Source organism: Oncorhynchus gorbuscha, linkage group LG02, assembly GCF_021184085.1.
Source record: "Oncorhynchus gorbuscha isolate QuinsamMale2020 ecotype Even-year linkage group LG02, OgorEven_v1.0, whole genome shotgun sequence".
Classification (NCBI taxonomy): domain Eukaryota; kingdom Metazoa; phylum Chordata; class Actinopteri; order Salmoniformes; family Salmonidae; genus Oncorhynchus; species Oncorhynchus gorbuscha.
In genome coordinates, this window is record NC_060174.1 from 62,216,686 (window position 1) to 62,235,876 (window position 19,191).

The 19,191-nt window shown below is 42.7% G+C and overlaps 1 protein-coding gene across 1 annotated transcript in view; it reads right to left on the bottom strand.

Annotated features, from left to right (window-relative positions):
- Positions 1-19,191, bottom strand: part of LOC124006284 (neurexin-2-like) — a 401,953-nt gene that overhangs the window by 150,435 nt on the left and 232,327 nt on the right. Inside the window, 5 exon segments of the mRNA XM_046316207.1 lie at positions 7,031-7,150; positions 7,265-7,438; positions 16,140-16,330; positions 17,201-17,582; positions 17,690-17,809. Of these exon segments, the coding sequence (XP_046172163.1) occupies positions 7,031-7,150; positions 7,265-7,438; positions 16,140-16,330; positions 17,201-17,582; positions 17,690-17,809 (987 nt within the window).

The following is a 19,191-nucleotide window of genomic DNA, read 5'->3' on the forward strand; positions in this document are numbered from 1 at the left end:
GTTCATGTGGGATTCAATGACATTATGAAGGGCAGCTCAGAACAGCTGAAGATGGATTTTAAAGTACTCATTGCATCACTGCTTGACACCAATAAACGCTCCATAATATCTGGCCTTCTGCCCTCCCTAAATCGTGGCATTGAACATTTCAGCAGACTTTTATCCCTCCATAACTGACAACGAGACTTTTGCATCTCTGTGGGTGTAACATTTATTGACACTTTCGATACCTTCTGGAAACAAAGCTTGTTTTATATTAAGAACCACATTTCTGTAAAGCTTAGAGAGGATCTTTTGTTAAATACTGTTGAAGTAATATGGCTACAGGTTCATCTACCTCACCTAAAGCCCATTATTGTGGGAAGCTGCTATAGACCACCAACTGCTAACAGTCAGTATCTGGATAACATGTGTGAAATGCTTGAAAAAGTATGTGATATCAATACAATGTGATACAACAGGTGTAAGGTATGAACCTTACAGTGAAATGCTTGCTTACAAGCCCTTAACCAACAATCTTAAGTCTTAAGAATATCCCCCTAAAAACAAGAGACAAGGATAACATAACAGTAGCGGGGCTGTATACAGCGGGGTACCGATACAGAGTCAATGTGTCAATCTTATTAATGACATAATTACCACAATAACCTCGACCGTTTGAGGTAATTATGTACATGTAGGTAGAGTTATTAAAGTGTCTATGCATAGATAATAACAGAGAGTAGCAGCAGCGAAGGGGGGGGGGGGGGGGGGGGAGGCGATGCAAATAGTCTGGGTAGCCATTTGATTAGCTGTTCAGGAGTCTTATGACTTGGGGGTAGAAGCTGTTTAGAAGCCTCTTGGACCTAGACTTGGAGCTCCGGTACTGCTTGCCGTGCGGTAGCAGAGAGAACAGTCTATGACTAGGGTGGCTGGAGTCTTTGACCATTTTTAGGGACTTTTTTGAAGATCTGAGGACCCATGCCATCTCCTCAGGAGATTGAAAAGATTTGGCATGGGTCCTCAGATCTTCAAAAGGTTTTACAGCTGCACCATCGAGAGCATCCTGACGAGTTGCATCACTGCCTGGTATGGCAACTGCTCGGCCTCCGACCGCAAGGCACTGCAGAGGGTATTACGTACAGCCCAGTACATCACCGGGCCAAGCTTCCTGCCAACCAGGACCTCTATACCAGGAAGTGTTTTGTCGTGCCCTCTTCACGATTGTCTTGGCGTGCTTGGACCATGTTAGTTTGTTGGTAATGTGGACGCCAAGGAACATGAAGATCTCAACGTGCTCCAATACAGCCCCGTCGATGAGAATGGCCATGCAGTCATGAGTGAACTGGGAGTACAGGAGGGTAATGAGGATCAGCGTGGCAGATCTGTTGATACCTACCCTTACCACCTTGGTAGCCCATTAGGAAGTCCAGGATCCAGTTGCAGAGGGAGGTGTTTAATCCCAGGGTCCTTAGCTTGCATTCTTACATAGGTGTTCCTTTTGTCCAGGTGTGAAAGGGCAGTGTGGAGTTCATTATCTGTGGATCTGTTGGTGCAGTATGCAAATTGGAGTGGGTCTAGGGTTTCTGGGAAAATGGTATTGATATGAGCCATGACTAGCCTTTCAAAGTATTTCATGGCTACAGACGTGAGTGCTATGGGTCGGTAATCATTTAGACAGGTTACCTTAGTGTTCATGGGCACAGGGATTATGGTAGTTTGCTTGAAACATGTTGGTATTACAGACTCAGACAGGGAGAGGTTGCCCAGTGACACTGTCCAGTTGGTCAGCGCATGCTCGGAGTATACGTCCTGGTAATCCGTCTGACCTTACTCACATCGACTGCGGAGAGCGTGATCACACAGTCGTTTGGAACGTCTGTTGCTCGAGTGCATGTTCCATTGTTACTTGCCTCGAAGCGAGCATAGAAGCTATTTACCTCATCTGATAGGCTCGTGTCACAGGGCAGCTCTCGGCTATGCTTCCCTTTGTAGTCTGTAATAGTTTGCAAGCCCTGCCATATACGACGAGTGTCGGAGCCGGTCTAGTAAGACACATAGATATCTTTTCTGGGTGATTTCAGTATTGGCTGGCTTTCATCAAGCTGCCCACTCAATAAACAGCTTCAAACTGTAACCAGTGCCTGTAACCTGGTTCAGGATATCAATCAACCTACCAGTGTAGTTACAAACAGCACAGTAATGAAATAATCAACATGTATTGATCACATCTTTATTAATGCTGCAGAAATGTGCTTTAAAGCAATATCCAAATCCATAGGATGTAGTGATCACAATATAGTAGCCATATCTAGGAAAACCAAAGTTCCAAAGGCTGGGCCCAACCTAGTGTATAAGAGGTCATACAAGAAGTTTTGCAGTGATTCTAATGTTGATGTTGTTTGGTGGTTGTGGTGTGTAATGAGGAGCAACCAGACGTTGCACTTACCACATTTATGAAATTGCTTATTCCACTTACTAATAAGCATGCACCCATTAAGAAAAGGACTGTAAAAACTGGTAAATCCCCTGATTGATGAGGAATTGAAAAATGGCATGATTGAGAGGGATGAGGCAAAAGGTATGGCAAATTAGTCTGGCAGCACAACCGATTGGCAAACATACTGCAAATTGAGAAATCATGTAACTAAAATGAATAAAAAGAAGAAGAAACTATACTATGAAACAAAGATAAATGATATAAAGAATGATAGTAAAACGTTTTGGCATAACTTAAATTAAATTTGAATCAGATAGCTCATTCATCACAAAACCCATTGATATTGCCAACTACTTTAATTATTTTTTAATTGGCAAGATTGGCAAACTTAGGCATGACATGCCAGCAACAAACACTGACACTACACATCCAAGTATATCTGACCAAATTATGAAAGACAAGCATTGTAATTTTGAATTCTGTTAAGTGACTGTGAAAGAGGTGAAAAAGTGATTGTTGTCAATCAACAATGACAAGCCACCGGGGTCTGACAACTTGGATGGAAAATTACTGAGGATAATCGCAGACAATATTGCCACTCCTATTTGCCATTTCTTCAATTTAAGACGATAAATAAAGTGTGTGCCCTCAGGCCTGGATGGAAGCAAAAGTCATTCCGCTGCCTAAGAATAGAATAGACTCCTTTACTGACTCAAATTGCTGCTGACCAATCAGCCTGTTACCAACCCTTAGTACATTTTTGGAAAAACATGTGTTTAACCAGATACAATGCTATGTTACAGTAAACAAACTGACAACAGACTTTCAGCATGCTTATAGGGAAGGGCATTCAACAAGCACATCACTTACACAAATTACTTATAATTGGCTGAGAGAAACTGATGATTGATTGTGGGGCTGTTTTGTTAGACTTCAGTGCGGCTTTTAACATTATCGATCATAGTCTGCTGCTGGAAAAACACATGTGTGTTATGGCTTTACACCCCCTGCTATTTTGTGGATAAAGAGTTACCTGTCTAACAGAACAAATCAAATCAAATCAAATTTTATTTGTCACATACACATGGTTAGCAGATGTTAATGCGAGTGTAGCGAAATGCTTGTGCTTCTAGTTCCGACAATGCAGTGATAACCAACAAGTAATCTAACTAACAATTCCAAAACTACTGTCTTATACACAGTGTAAGGGGTGTTCTTTAATGGAAGCCTTTCCAACATAATCCAGGTAGAATCAGGAATTCCCCAGAGTAGCTGTTTAGGCCCCATTACTCAAAAAAAAAATTACTAACCACAAGCCACTGGCTTGAGTAAAGCCATGTATGCGGATGACTCAAAACTATACACGTCAGCTACTACAGTGACTGAAATGACAAACATTTAACAAAGTGCTGCAGTTAGTTTCAGAAAGGGTGGCAAAGGAATAAGTTAGTCCTAAATATTTAAAAAACTAAAAGCATTGTATTTGGGACAAATCATTTACTAAAGCCTAAACTTAAACTAAATATTGTAATGAATAATGTGGAAATTGAGTATGTTGAGGTGACTAAACTGCTCAGAGTAACCCTGGATTGTAAACTGTCATGGTCAAAACATATTGATACAATAGTAAGATGGGGAGAAGTCTGTCCATAATAAAGCGCTGTTCTGCCTTCTTAACAACACTATAAACAAGGCAAGTCCTACAGGCCCTAGTTACGTTGAACCTGAACTACTGTTCAGTCGTGTAGTCAGGTGCTACAAAGAGGGACTTAGGAAAATTGCAATTGGCTCTGTTGGGTTCTGAAAATATGAAATATACTTACTCATGTCACTGAGGGAGAGACGGTAATGTATAACGTTTACATTATGTCAGGATATGTTATTGTTAGCCATCAGGGATCCTATGTGAGGGATCCTCTGGGAGGAGAAGAGACACAGTCTGGTACCAGGCACCATGACAGCCGTGTGCTGGGCAGGGAAGAGATCATATGTGGCAGGCATTGATAAGGGGGAGACCTTTGGAATAGGCATCAAGGGGTTTGATGACAGGTCAGGTCACTTTAAGGGAGAAGGAACGGTTTATTACCCCATCACTTCGTCTTCCTGTCAAAACATAAAAGATGTAAGGGTTGGAGAGAAGGAGGAGTGCATCTAAATTGGAGTATATATTCTTGTGTTGGTGGAAACATGATTTGTCTAATGCAGCTTTATTGATCCTCTGGGAAGAATTAAACTTGGTTAAGCTTTCATAGTGTCCGTTTTTTACTCTGAGAATTAGAACCTAACAGCTCAGGACAGGGCAGCACGGCTGGCCCTTAAATGTACACGTGGAGCTAACATTCATGATATGCATGTCAATCTCTCATTGCTCAAATAGTAGGACAGATTGACTTCATCACTACTTGTTTTGTAAGAAGTGTTGACAAGCTGAATGCACCAAGCTGTCTGTTTAAACTACCAGCACACAGCTCAGACACCCATGCATACCCTTCACAATCCCCCTGTCCAGAACAGACTATGGGAGGCGCATCAGGTAACTGATGCAAGCGGTAGAATTAGATTTTAAAAATAGATAAAAAACATTATGGAACTACAGGGATTGTGAACACATACACACGCACTAACACACGCACTAACACATGCACTCTACACACACGTACTGTACATTGAAATATATTGTATGGCGGTATTATGCATTTTGTAGATATGTAGTGGTATAATAATGTTATTTGATGTGCTGTTTTATCTTTTGTTTTATGTGTAATGTAAGTGCCTTAATGTCTTTGGACCCCAGCAAGAGTAGGCAAGGCAGTAGCTAATGGGGATACCTAAAAAATACAAATAGCTTCCTCTCATTTCTTATGTAAAAAAAGTATTAGTTAGTTATAATATTTTGATATTGATTACTGCGCTGTTGGGTAGTGCTTGCAAGTGAAGTATTTCACTGTACTTGTACATGCAATAATAAAACTTGTTTGTGTCCACTAAACCATTTCCTTCATAATGCATGTGCCCAGTGGCAACAGCTTTGGTGAACATTCCTGCAGTCAGCATGTCAATTGCACGCTCCCTCAAACTTGAGACATCTGTGGCATTGTGTCGTCACAAAACCGCTCATTTTAGAGTGGCACTTTATTGTCCACAGCACCAGGTGCACCTGTGTAATGATCATGCTGTGTAATCAGCTTCTTGATATGCCACACCTGTCAGGTGGATGGATTATCTTGGCAAAAGGAGAAATGATCACTAACAGGGATGTAAACAAATTTGTGCACAACATTTGAGAGAAATAAGGTTTTTCGTGCGTATTAAATTATTGGGTATTCTTTTATTTCAGTTCTTAAAACATGAGACCAACACTATACGTTTATATTTAAGTTCAGTGTAGTTGCAAAGTTGCTAATTAGCTAACATGCAAAACGTTGTCCGTCATATGATTCAAACACACAACAGTTGGGCTGCTAGGCCTTCACGTTATATGCCTAACCCTCCTCCCTGACCAACCTCCCTCCTATTGTTTCTGTCTTAAGTAACCTACTGCCTTTAACTGTGAGTGAAATGCTCTTTATACAAAATTGTTTGGTAGACACAAAAAAATGTGTCTATTTCACGATCATTTATGATAGTGGGTTGATAACAACACATTATTTCCCAGTAAAATAGGAAAACAAAAAGGCCCCCTCCCGCCCCCCTCCCCCAGAGCATGGGTATGTTTGTATTTGCATATACTACCGTAGAATCAGACATGTTCGGGGAAAACTTTAATCTATTAGAAGGGAGGTACTAATAATCAGTCTTTTAGTATGTGCATATGTAGGTCCTACAAGTCAATAACAACGACTAATAATGGATGATGGACTCAATGTGATGCAGAGGCATTAACTCCTCAGTTTAGAGGCTTTGACGAAGTGCATTAGAGAAGCCTCCTCACAGAAAGGTCAACGGGTGTCAGTCTGACCCAGGCATAATGATCAGCAGAGACGGATTGGATCTGGAATTGTTTTTCCTTTCTTCACTGCCTTTGGATATGCCAGGATATCCGGACTGGCAGCCATGAAGGACGGATACAATTTGCTGATGAACACAGTAAGGATGCACAGTCTCTTGTGACAACTAGACATGCAAGATTTGGTTCTGGGTTGCCGAGATTAGGATGCATGATACGTCCGTACCGGTTCCGTTTTGCAGCGGATGCACGCACATCGTTTGATGGAGGTGCTTTCGCAGTTGGAGCCACACAATGCATTGTGCCAATAATCATTTGACACGACAGTTGACTATAATGCACATAAACTTTGCTGAATATATTTAATTCCCAATGTGCCTTCAAGGATTGCTATTACCGAGGTTGTAATAGATTTGGTATTAATAAATCCTTAGAAATGAAACTTCATTCTTGCTTCGTGTCAGTCGCGTAAAAAAAAAAAAAAAACGAATTCAACTGCTGTTCTCTTCAACCTTTTCCTTTGGGACATCACCTTCTCCCCTTACCTTGTACTCTGTGACATTTTCCAACGATGTCGAGGTGACGTCACAAGGAAAGGACAAAGGAAACGCCTAATTAAGAAGAGCTGGGAACTGCACTAGTGAGATGAAAGAAATAGTACTCACGGTCACTGCAGAATGCTCCTCTGTAGGTGGTCATGGTGCAGTCACAGGAGAAGCCCTCCCACTGCTGGAGACACACCCCCTGGTGATGGCAGGAGTCCTCTGTACAGGTTGTGCTCAGGCCTGGGGGGGGGGGGGGAGAAATATGCTCATGCAGTGAACCATAAGGTGGATCCACAGTTGACCTGTTCCTCAGAGTGCCCCATGAACCCATGGCTGTGCCCCAGTCTGACGTACCTCCACAGCCGCGCTCCACCTGGCCCACCCTGTGGAGGGCATCTGCCATCATGTCAGGGAGTCTCCCATTCAGGTCCACAGAGGCCAGGCAGCCCTGGTACCCGTCCCGGGACGCAACCAGCTTGGGCAGGCTGCTGTACATGCTCTTCCCTACACCACCAACATACAGCTCCCCTGGAAAACACACACAGCATCAATCAATCAGAGCATGTTCTCCTGGAAGATAACGATTATTCTCAGTAGTCAAAGCAGAAACACCTCCAGGTAGTCATTGCTAAGATACAATAGCGTTGAGTGGGAAGTTCTCAACTAGCGCCACTCAATGTTAAGGCAGCTATGAACAGATCTGATACCCTAAGTTTTGCATTTGATAAATGTTCTGCAATCATAGGCCTCCAATAACTTGCTAGTTAACATTCAAATCAGACAGATCTGCTCACGATTTACAACCTCCGAGAAGCCATTTGGTGACACGATGCGCCAGATGCAGGTGGACTCTAAATCATTGAAACCAGTGATGATCGGTCTTGTCTTCATCAGAGTTATGCCCCTTTCGAGAGACTGTTTACTTGCATAGGAACCCTCCCAGCCACAGTAATCATTCATCGTTTGGCTGTTGAATTGCAGTGTTGGGGAACATCTTAGGTAGATGTTTGAGAATTCCTCTGTGCTGTTTATCAGCAGAAGGAGCTGGGACAATCTGTGTATTTCTCTGCAGAAAGATTTGAAATGTCACATGGCTGTTAACGCCAAGGATATTACCAAACGTGCTCACAATCATTTAAAACCTGCTGGGACTTCAAAATGAAGAGTCAATATCATTCATTTCGAAGTAAAAAAAAAATGTATGTAGCAATTAAGGATTCTAGCTTTAAAACAGTACCCTGTTACAAGGGGGACTGAACACACCCATTCCGCTTCTTTCTTTCTTTCTGGTACTCATTGGGTCGTTGGGGTGTGGTTTGGTGTGGGTGTATTATGTATGGGTGACAGGTAGCCTCGAGGTTAGAGCCTACCACTGAGGAAGTACAGTTCCCGCTCAGCCCAGTCAAAACTGTTCGCTGATTTGGCCCCCCCAATGGTGGAACAAACTCCCTCACGACGCCAGGACAGCGGAGTCAATCACCACCTTCCGGAGACACCTGAAACCCCACCTCTTTAAGGAATACCTAGGATAGGATAAGTAGTCCCTCTTCCCCCCCTTTAAGATTTAGATGCACTATTGTAAAGTGACTGTTCCACTGGATGTCATAAGGTGAATGCACCAATTTGTAAGTCGCTCTGGATAAGAGCGTCTGCTAAATGACTTAAATGTCTTAAATGTCTTGGGCTAGTAACCGTATGACTGGTTTGAATCCCAGAGCAACAAGACAAAAAAACTGTTGCAGTGCCCTTGAGCAAGACACTTAACCCCAATTGCTAATGGCTGCACCCAGGACTGATTTCTGAGAACCTGTCTACAGCTTCATCAGCAGCAATCTGTCAAACTATTGTAAATAAAGCACAAGCTGTGGTAGGTAGCAGGCACATTGAGTAGCCAGGCCACGTTAGCTAAATCAGCTTATCAATTCACTGGTGATTGGCGATGCGTGTGCTTCGGTGCCGTTCAGTTGTTGTTTTTGTTACAACATTCTAACTATCCATTACCAGGCAGTGTTTTATAGTGAATCGTGTTACAAAACATGGTCACGGCGGGAAACAAAACACATTGCAAATGGGTTTCTAAATGTAGACAATTGAGATGGGACACAACTAAGTCTCCATTCTCATTTTGCCCAAAACAGTGGCAGACTCGGTTGTGACCACTAATATGAAACATAAGAGAGAGTGAACACTCCATAAAGTGCAAATGAAATGTGTTCTTTCAACATAACATTGATGATGTGATGTCTTACGTAAACGAGTTTGAGGTGCTGCGCAATGGGCAGGTCTGTCTCACTGTAGGTGCTGCTGCAATTGGATAGAGTGCAATCACCGCAGAGGATTCTCCAATTCTTGACAATTCTCCCTGGGTGTTACCATCTCGTGTTAGTGGGAAATTAGGCAGGATTGTAAATCCAAACCCGGCCATCATGGGTTGGTTACACAAATCTCACAAAACTCAGTTTTGGAATATGCAGAATTATCCTACTTACACACTTTTTTTTGTGTGTCAATTTTGGCACTGAAATAATTGTTTGACTAATATCAATGCCACATAAAGCAGTTTTTTTTGCCTTCAGTTGCTCTTTAAAGTACACAGCTCAGTAAAAGTATGATTTCATATTCTGGTTTATATGGTTTATACTGATTACACAAGAAGTTCAGCCGGCGTACCCTTGGATAAGGAGAGGAGAAACTTAAAATTCATCTTTGATGTTCTGAGGAACAAAATGAGAGAAAAAAACTACCATCAGATGAAATCAAATATAAAAGGTGGTGATAAGCAAGAAATATACTATGAAGATTGAGCAAAATAAATGAATGGTGAACGTGTACAATAACAAGATTGATGAATAATATTAGTTTGAGTCTACAACTGAAATGAACACAATTGGTACACAGTTGTTGCGCTTAGGATTTTTCCAAAACTTGTTGTCTAGTACTGTGCGTTCGTGCTGAGCGATTAGTGCCTTTTGAGGTCGGTTCATTTTCGGCTCAATTATGAAAAAATAAATCGCAGTTTTCAATGTATTATATATACTTTTATGACAATAAATGCACTATGTGGGTTGAATTCTGTAACACAGAATAAAACAATGAATAAAGTCCCATGGTGGTAGTGACTGTCCATTACTGCTCATCACTTATTAACCATCATTTATTCACATTACTTTGCTTTAATACAATATTTGTTTTATTTGATGGTTTTATTATCTCAGTCTAAGCCATCTTCTCATCTTTACAGAGCTTCTGCCTATGCTGTCTGACAACATCACTATTATAGTAGTTCTTCAAAGTAAATAAGGCATACTTTTACGACTGCTAAATACCAACTATCAATCACTTAAAACATGTCATTTCAAACTCCTGAAGCAACTGCTGGCAATGCAAATAGTCTGGGTAGCCATTTGATTAGCTGTTCAGGAGTCTTATGGGGGTAGAAGCTATGTAGGAGCCTCTTGGACATAGACTTGGCACTTGCCGTGCGGTAGCAGAGAGAACAGTCTATGACTAGGGTGGCTGGAGTCTTTGAAACTTTTTAGGACCTTCCTCTGACACCGCCTGGTATAGAGGTTCTGGATGGCAGGAAGCTTGGCCCCGGTGATGTACTGGGCCATACACACCCGAGGAGCCGCCGTGTTGAGGATCAGCGTGGCAGTTGTGTTGTTACCTACCCTCACCACCTGGGGGCGGCCCGTCAGGAAGTCCAGGATCCAGTTGCAGAGGGTGGTGTTTAGTACCAGGGTCCTTAGCTTATTGATGAACTTTGAGGGCACTATGGTGTTGAATGCTGAGCTGTAGTCAATGAACAGCATTCTCACTTTTGTCCAGGTGTGAAAGGGCAGTGTGGAGTGCAATAAAGATTGCATCATCTGTGGATCTATTATTGCAGTATGCAAATTGGAGTGGGTCTAGGGTTTCTGGGAAAATGGTGTTGATGAGAGCCATGACCAGCCTTTCAAAGTATTTCATGGCTACAGACGTGAGTGCTACGAGTTGGTAGTCATTTAGGCAAGTTACCTTAGTGTTCTTCAGCACAGGGACTATGGTGGTCTGCTTGAAACACGTTGGTATTACTGACTCAGACAGGGAGAGGTTGAAAATGTCAGTGAAGACATCGGGAGAGGTTGTACACAGACCGACCGGACAAGATTAAGCGGGAGCACAATGGACGCTCGTCATTGTAGTTTATTACAATGTTTTCTTTGGCCTGTTGGAAAACTCCCTACTACATCACACAGTTCAGGCTTGATCTGATTTATCTCTACAGAAACTGCACTTTGAGCTCACAGAAAAAAAACGAATAATGAAATTCAAATAATTGAACCAATGTCGGTCAACTATAGTTGTTTAAAAAACCCAAATGATCCGAAATGTCCGTTAATCGCTCAGCAGTACTGTGCATGGCAACAACAACATGTCAATTTATCAAACTTTTTGGAATGAAATTCTCAAGAGCATGAGGAGACAGCATCAATTTGTTTGGGTGCCGGCAACCTAACACTACTTCAAGTCAAGCAGGAAAGTAAAACAAAATCCCCTCTGAGGCACAGACTGTTCCACTGACCATGTCTTCCCTTTCAAAACAAACAGACTTTTGTGTTCATACCACAAGTTTATTTCTACAGAGAATACTCCCGAGTAACTAAGTGCAGCAACCAAAAGCGTTTCCTGACTGCAGTACTCCGTCCACACTTCAGATCCCAACAGGTGCCATATATAACACGTATAATTGCTTGAGCAATTACTCGGAAAGCTGCTCTTTCGATACATTGACTGGCCCTTTTTTTCTCTCAAGAAGATGAATACCTGTAGAGACTTGGGCACTCTCACAATAAAACTGTTTCATGGCTATGTTTTTTAAATGCCCTTTGTTGAACATACAGGTAGCAGAGAAGTTATATTGCGTTGGAAACAGGTATGCCCCTTTCTCCTTGACATACTGAAGCTTTCCCTGACCTTCAAAACGGCCACTTCCTGATCTTTTTCATTTTTATTTCACCTTTATTTAACCAGGTTGGCCAGATGAGAACAAGTTCTCATTTACAACTGCGACCTGGCCAAGATAAAGCAAAGCAGTGCAACACAAACAACAACAACACAGAGTTACACGTGGAGTAAACAAGCGTACACTCAATACCACAACCGGAAGAAAAAAAAGAAAGTCTATATACAGTGTGTGCAAATGGCGTGAGGAGGTAAGTCAATAGTAGCATGTAATTACAATTTAGCAAATTGACACTGGAGTGATAGATGTGCAGATGATGATGTGCAAGTAGAAATACTGGTGTGCAAAAGGGCAGAAAAGTAAATAAAAACAATATGGGGATGAGGTAGGTAGATTGGATGGGCTATTTACAGATGGGCTGTGTACAGCTGCAGCGATCGGTTAGCTGATGTTTAAAGTTAGTGAGGGAAATATAAGTCTCCAGCTTCAGCGATTTTTGCAATTCGTTCCAGTCATTGCCAGCAGAGAACTGGAAGGAAAGGCGGCCAAAGGAGGTGTTGGCTTTGGGGATGACCAGTGAGATATACCTGCTGGAGCGCGTGCTACGGGTGGGTGTTGTTATCATGACCAGTGAGCTCACCCAAATCTGCAGCATTGTTGCGGTGAAAGAAAGCACTAACAGGTATGCTAACTGGAAAGCTGATCTTATAACTTGTGGTAAAAATTATGTTGGTAAAACAAAGCGTGAATTAAAAGTACGTATCTCAGAGCATCGTAGCACCATTAGGTGTAAAAACTTTACTTACCCAGTTGTGGCCCACTTCTTGGAGGCAGGCCACTCGATTTCGTCTCTGCGTTATATTGGCATTGAACATGTCACCCTCCCTAGAAGAGGGGGTGACCTTGATAATTTATTGTTAAAACGAGAGGCTGCCTGGATCTTTAACTTAAATACCCTTGCGCCCTTCGGTCTCAACGTAGACTTTGATCTGAAGCCATTCTTGTGATTATTGTGAATTTGCCATTGTAATTGTTTGTATGCTTGTGTAGTCAAATTAATTTATGAGCATATGCTATCCATTTGTTGTTTCTATGCTGTTCTTTGTATGACATTTTAATATTTGATAATTAACCAATGATATTAGGCCACTCTTGGCCATGATTACAGACACCTGTGTCTTTTGACCGTGCTTCTACACCGTGCTTCTACACCTGCATTGCTTGCTGTTTGGGGTTTTAGGCTGGGTTTCTGTACAGCACTTTGAGATATCAGCTGATGTACGAAGGGCTATATAAATACATTTTATTTGATTTTGATTTGATTTGGACACTCCATAAACGAGTCATCCCGCAGTGTTTGTGATTATACCCTGATGAAGACAGCTTGGCTGTCGAAACGTTGGTAATTACATTTTTGCACCTGAGCTCCTAGAGTGTGCGGCTCTATTTTATTTTCACGTTTTCTACTCCGCTCGCCAGCACCTCGCCTAAATAGGTGTGCTTTTCTTTTTCTTCTAGACCAGTGAGATATACCTGCTGGAGCGCGTGCTACGGGTGGGTGTTGTTATCATGACCAGTGAGCTCACCCAAATCTGCAGTGTTGTTGCGGTGAAAGAAAGCACGAACAGGTATGCTAACTGGTCAGCAACATCTGTAAATAAAGCCAACACATCATTTGGCCGCCTTTCGTTCCAGTACTCTGCTGCCTGTGACTGGAACGAATTGCAAAAATCGCTGAAGTTGGAGACTTTTATCTCCCTCACCAACTTCAAACATCAGCTATCCGAGCAGCTAACCGATCGCTGCAGCTGTACATAGTCTATAGGAAAATAGCCCACCCATTTTCACCTACCTCATTCCCATACTGATTTTATACTGTTTTTATTTATTTATTTTTCTGCTCTTTTGCACACCAATATCTCTACCTGTACATGACCATCTGATCATTTATCACTCCCGTGTTAATCTGCAAAATTGTATTATTCGCCTACCTCCTCATGCCTTTTGCACACATTGTATATAGACTGCCCATTTTTTCTACTGTGTTATTGACTTGTTAATTGTTTATTCCATGTGTAACTCTGTGTTGTCTGTTCACACTGCTATGCTTTATCTTGGCCAGGTCGCATTTGCAAATGAGAACTTGTTCTCAACTAGCCTACCTGGTTAAATAAAGGTGAAATAAAAAATAAAAAATAAAAAAATACCCATAGGAAGGGCACTCACAGGCATTAAGGTCATCCAATGGTTCCCTATGTACAGACCATAAGAGCTCACACACTACTGTTCCTGCCTCAAGTACCAAGCAAGGCCAGTGATCTGGATCACAGAGAATGGTGAAATTTCATGGGCCCATACCCCAGGATGGCTTGATAATTGGGTAAATAGGACTGTGTGCACTTGATTGGCAACATGAAGGTCATGCAGGCTGCCTGGTGCAGGTAGATAAATGGAGGCGAAAATATCTTTAATGAATAACAACTACTTAACAGTCTGGCTCAGAGGTGGCTCAAGGCTACAACAACATGGTTGTATGTCCCCTTAATATCTCCTATGATACATATGTAACTAAAGGCATATCTTTGATACAATGCAATACTTGATCCGTTTAATGACGAGGGCCGGTGAGTCAATGTTTGCCGACGCAGAGGTGGTTCTTTCGAGGTCAGCGGACGTGCTCCCTCTGCTGTGTCCACGGCTGACACTCTGATCAACTCTCTTTCAATTTCATTTCACTTAGCCCGCCCAATAGAATGTTTTTCCACCACAAAGACTCCATTTTCCTCTCACCCAAAGCGTTCCTCTCCTGGGCAGGAGAGTCTACCAATCTGTTCACTTACGAGGCCATTTATCAATTTAACATTCCTGCTAAATATCTGATGTTTAGTGACAAAAAGCGCCCTCATTCAATATTCTCCAACGGGAGAATCTGTTTTGAGAGTAAATGAGAATTTGTTCTTAAAACTGACTTGCCTAGTTAAATAAAGGTTACGTTTATACCAGTTACAGCGATTCAGAGCTGCTAACGGGTGGCACAGGGCCTGTCTGCCCGCTTATTGGCTCTTTCAACGCAGATGAGATCACTACACTGCCTGATATACCAGAGCAGAATTTCCCAAACTTTTTCACTCAGGCTCCCCTTCCTGCATTCCTGCATTGGGGAACATCCCGTGCCACGTCTATTTCTATGGGCACAAACACTGTTCATTACAAAATGTTCACACCCCTCTTGTTGGCGGAGAGAAAACGTTGCGTGTTTAAAGCTTTTTTCCTGCAATTCTATACATTTTGTCACAGGGTGCAGAAAGCATTCTGCAGTATTAGAGTGAATTTCGTGCAATTCTATACATTTTGCCATGTCTGATGTCTATTCACGCGATATTTGAGTGACTCAAACATCACAACAAAATCTATGGGCAACAAAAAAAAACCTAGCAATAAAAGCTAGCTGACAAGAAAGCCAATATATATCTAGTGAAAAACACTTGATGAGGAGTTTGTGTCAGATGTTTGGTTCTTAGTGACATCTTCAATCAATTGAATGGACTTCATTTGGGACTACAGGGGACGGATGAAACAGTTATTTACACAATTTAAAAATGGACTTATTTTCTAAATAAATGTGTTATTTTCTCCTTTGATTTAAGCCCAAACAAAACGCTCAATTTCCCTACACTGTACAACTATATTCAGTCATCATCAGTACAGATAACTCGTGAGTTTTTAGATGAAGGCTAACTTTGCTTTGAGATTTAAGGAGTTTAATTCCCCACAGAGGTGGTGCAGTTCTCTACTGATGCGGGAGGAGAGAGACTTCGCCGTAAAAAGTTAGTCAACTGAGATACACATAGAAACCTTTTATGCATAAAAGAAAAATATCAAAACAAGACAGAGAAAATCACGAAATGATAAAGAAATAGAACGTAACATGATGTTGGTCAACCGAGATATGTGTAAATGAAAACAAAAGGCTATTTGTGTAAAACAGACAGGAATGTAGAAAGTCCTTTATGTGATGCAGGTCAACTGCGTTATTTGTACAAATGTGTTCCATTATTTAAACAATTCGATGCACTGATTTAGGCTAATCTTAAAGCACTTCAAATGAACTTTTAGGGGGGTTTTATGGGGGTTTTATGAAGTGTAATCCCATATAGACATTTCTGGCCACCCTGTAAATAACCTTTTTTTTCAAATTTGGTCCCTATAAGAATATAGTTGAATAGCCCTGGTATACGCCAGGGCTATTCATTTGAGGAGGTGTAGTGTATACGTATACCATACCTTTGAGATCCAGATTGCGGGCTCCGTTGGAGTGCTGGGTGACAGTGCGGGAGTCGATTTTGAGGATGTGCACATTGTTGTTGTCCCGGGAGACCACCACGTCGTGCCACTGGTTGTCGTTGAGAGGCTTCTCAGAGTTGCCCTTCATGAGAGACGGCCCGTTGCCCAGGTCAAACACATAATGAATGTACCTACAACACAGCATTACACCATGAAGTAGGTCAATTACAGAATGACCTATGTCATTTATGGAATTCAAGGCTCATCTGTAAAAGAGATCTTGGTCTCAGTATGACTCCCTGATAAAATCATATATATATACAGTACCAGTGAAATGCTTGGACAAACCTTCTCATTCAAGGGTTTTTCTTTATTTTTACTATTTTCTAGAATAATAGTGAATACATCAAAACTATAAAATAACACATACGGAATCATATAGTAACCGAAAAAGTGTTAAACAAAACAAAATATACTTTAGATTTGAGATTCTTCAAAGTAGCCACCCTTTGCCTTGGTGACAGTTTTGCACACTCTTGGCAGGCTCTACGGTTATGGACAACTCCTGCTGACTAATTCCTTACTGAGTGACAGTATTTCTGGGCAAAGCTGGACTGCGGTTAAACATCTGTGGGCATTATTGTTCGCTCTCTCACTCTATCCTTCTCTTTTAGCTAAATCCTTTCCAGTGAACAAAACATTCTGAAACCCTCCCCTTTCTATTCCTCCAGCTGACAGAGTAAAATGATTCCATGTAACACAAAAGGACTTGTTGAGTTATTGAAAAGAGGAACAGTGGTAGGCACTAGGCAGCTGTGGTATTATTAATTCATCCCACACTCACTGCATGATTACGGCACCTGGAAAAATAGGTTGCAAAATAGGTTGAACACGTTAATTATATTGAGACCAAATCCTCATTTTGCAAGTGAGGTCTGCGTGTAGACAAATTATACAACAACCAATTACCTAAGCCCATTGAATATTAAGACCAATTACCTAAGCCCATTGAATAGCTAGGTGGCGCTTCGCCCCTTCCTGACCCCCACCGCGCCACTCACCCTTTGACCAGCTCCACAACGATGAAGTCACTGCCGTCTCCAGAGTTGAAGAGCAGCAGGCCGTCGAGGCTGGTGGTCTTGAACTGGAAGAAGAGGTGCATGGAGGCGTAGGCCTGCAGGGTGGAGAAGGCCAGGCAGCTAGCCCGACTGTGGAAGGTCACAGGGTCAGCCACGATGCGGCGCATGCCGAAGCGGGCGTTGAGCTCGCAGTAGGAGATGTCTCCGTTCTTACACTGGTCCAGGTAGGGCACGCCATTGAACGAGAGGGCCTGCAGGTGCCCTATGAAGTTAGACGGCACCACGGAGATAAAACGGCGCTCGGTCATGATGCCCGTCTCAATGTTGTGGAACTCCAGGCGAGTGTGGGCACCGGTCATATGGCCTGGGGCGGAATAAACACATGTTGATGGGCAGAGATGTAGCGTATCATGAGGATCACAGTTTCCCCTTCATCTCATGGTTTGACTCTGCTCTGCCATGCCGTCTTACCTTCCACTGTCACGTTGTCCACAGAGAGGTGCAGGTTCTTCCCGCGACGCACCACCTTCACTGAGTGCCACTCGTTGTCGTTCAGCTTCTGTCCTGCTAACAGCATCTCGGGGCCTTTACCTGTGAAGAAGCAAGGACAAAGTCAACACCGGAGCACATTCATACAGCACATCCTTTTCCAACGGATCCTGATTTAAAATGGATCAAATACAAAACAAGAAGATCACCTGCTCTTTCCATGACAGACTGACCAGTTGAATCCAGATGAAAGCCACGATCGCTTATTGGTCAATAGTTAAATCCACTTCAATCAGTGTTGATGAAGAGGAAAGAGACCGGGTAAAGGAGGATCTTTAAGCTTTCAGACAATTCCGACCACTCTGACATGGATTGGGTATGTGTGCCATTCAGAGGGCGAATGGGCAAGACAAAGTATCTTTGAACGGATAATGGTAGTAGGTGCCAGCAGACGCACCGGTTTGTGTCAAGAACTGCAACGCCGCTGGGTTTGTCACACTCAACAGTTGCCCGCGTGAATCAAGGATGGTCCACCACCCAAAGGACACCCAGCCAACTTCACACAACTGTGGGAAGCATTGGAGTCAACATGGGCCAGCATCCCTGTGGAACACTTTCATCCCATGCCCCATCGAATTGAGGCTGTTCGGAGGAAAACTCAAAATTAGGGAGGTGTTCCTAATGTTTGGTACACTCCATGTATACTCCCTCGATACTACCTGCCAGTGGAGGCTGCCTAGGGGAGGACGGCTCATAATAATGTCTGGAATGAATTCAACGGAATAGTATCAAACACATCGAAGACGTGGTTCCCAAGAGGTTGGGCCCACTCCATTGACCACGTTCCTGCCATTATTATTATCTCCTCAGCGGCCTCCACTGATACCTGCTACAAGAGCTCTGTCAGCGGGTGTAAATACAAGCTATTGGTTAGAGGCGAGAGTGACTAACACATACTGTGCTGTGCATCGTTCAACGTGTCGTATAATGACTCAGGTCAGATTGTGAAATTGTATATAAACCCCTTAGACAACCAGCTAACAGCTTGAGTGGTATCCGGAGGCTTGGCCAGCGGATACAGTTTTATAGCTCAAGGGTTTCTGCTAAAATCCTCTGCTCTTCTTTTTTTTCTCTCCCAGCTCTCAAGGTTTGAAAATAGGTCACAATGCGGAAGCTTTGCCACTGCAGCACCGTCACCCCCGATCAGTGGCTATGCAACAGGCGGTCCGACAGTGCAGTTCAAAGAAGTTCTGACATGGCTGGCGAAGCTAATTGGTCATGCCTAAGCCTGCCGGGCCTCAGGGGGTTTGTTGATCTAATTGAGCTCAGGGTGTATGAAAATCCCCGGAGACACGGAGAGGACACTGGCTGCTACTGGGACGCTGCAGCTGATGACATCAATTGGTTTCCAAATACTCCGCTGTTTCTTCCTCTGGGAGAAAGAGGCCACTGGCTTGTAGAGCTTAACAGCAGAGCAAGTGTCT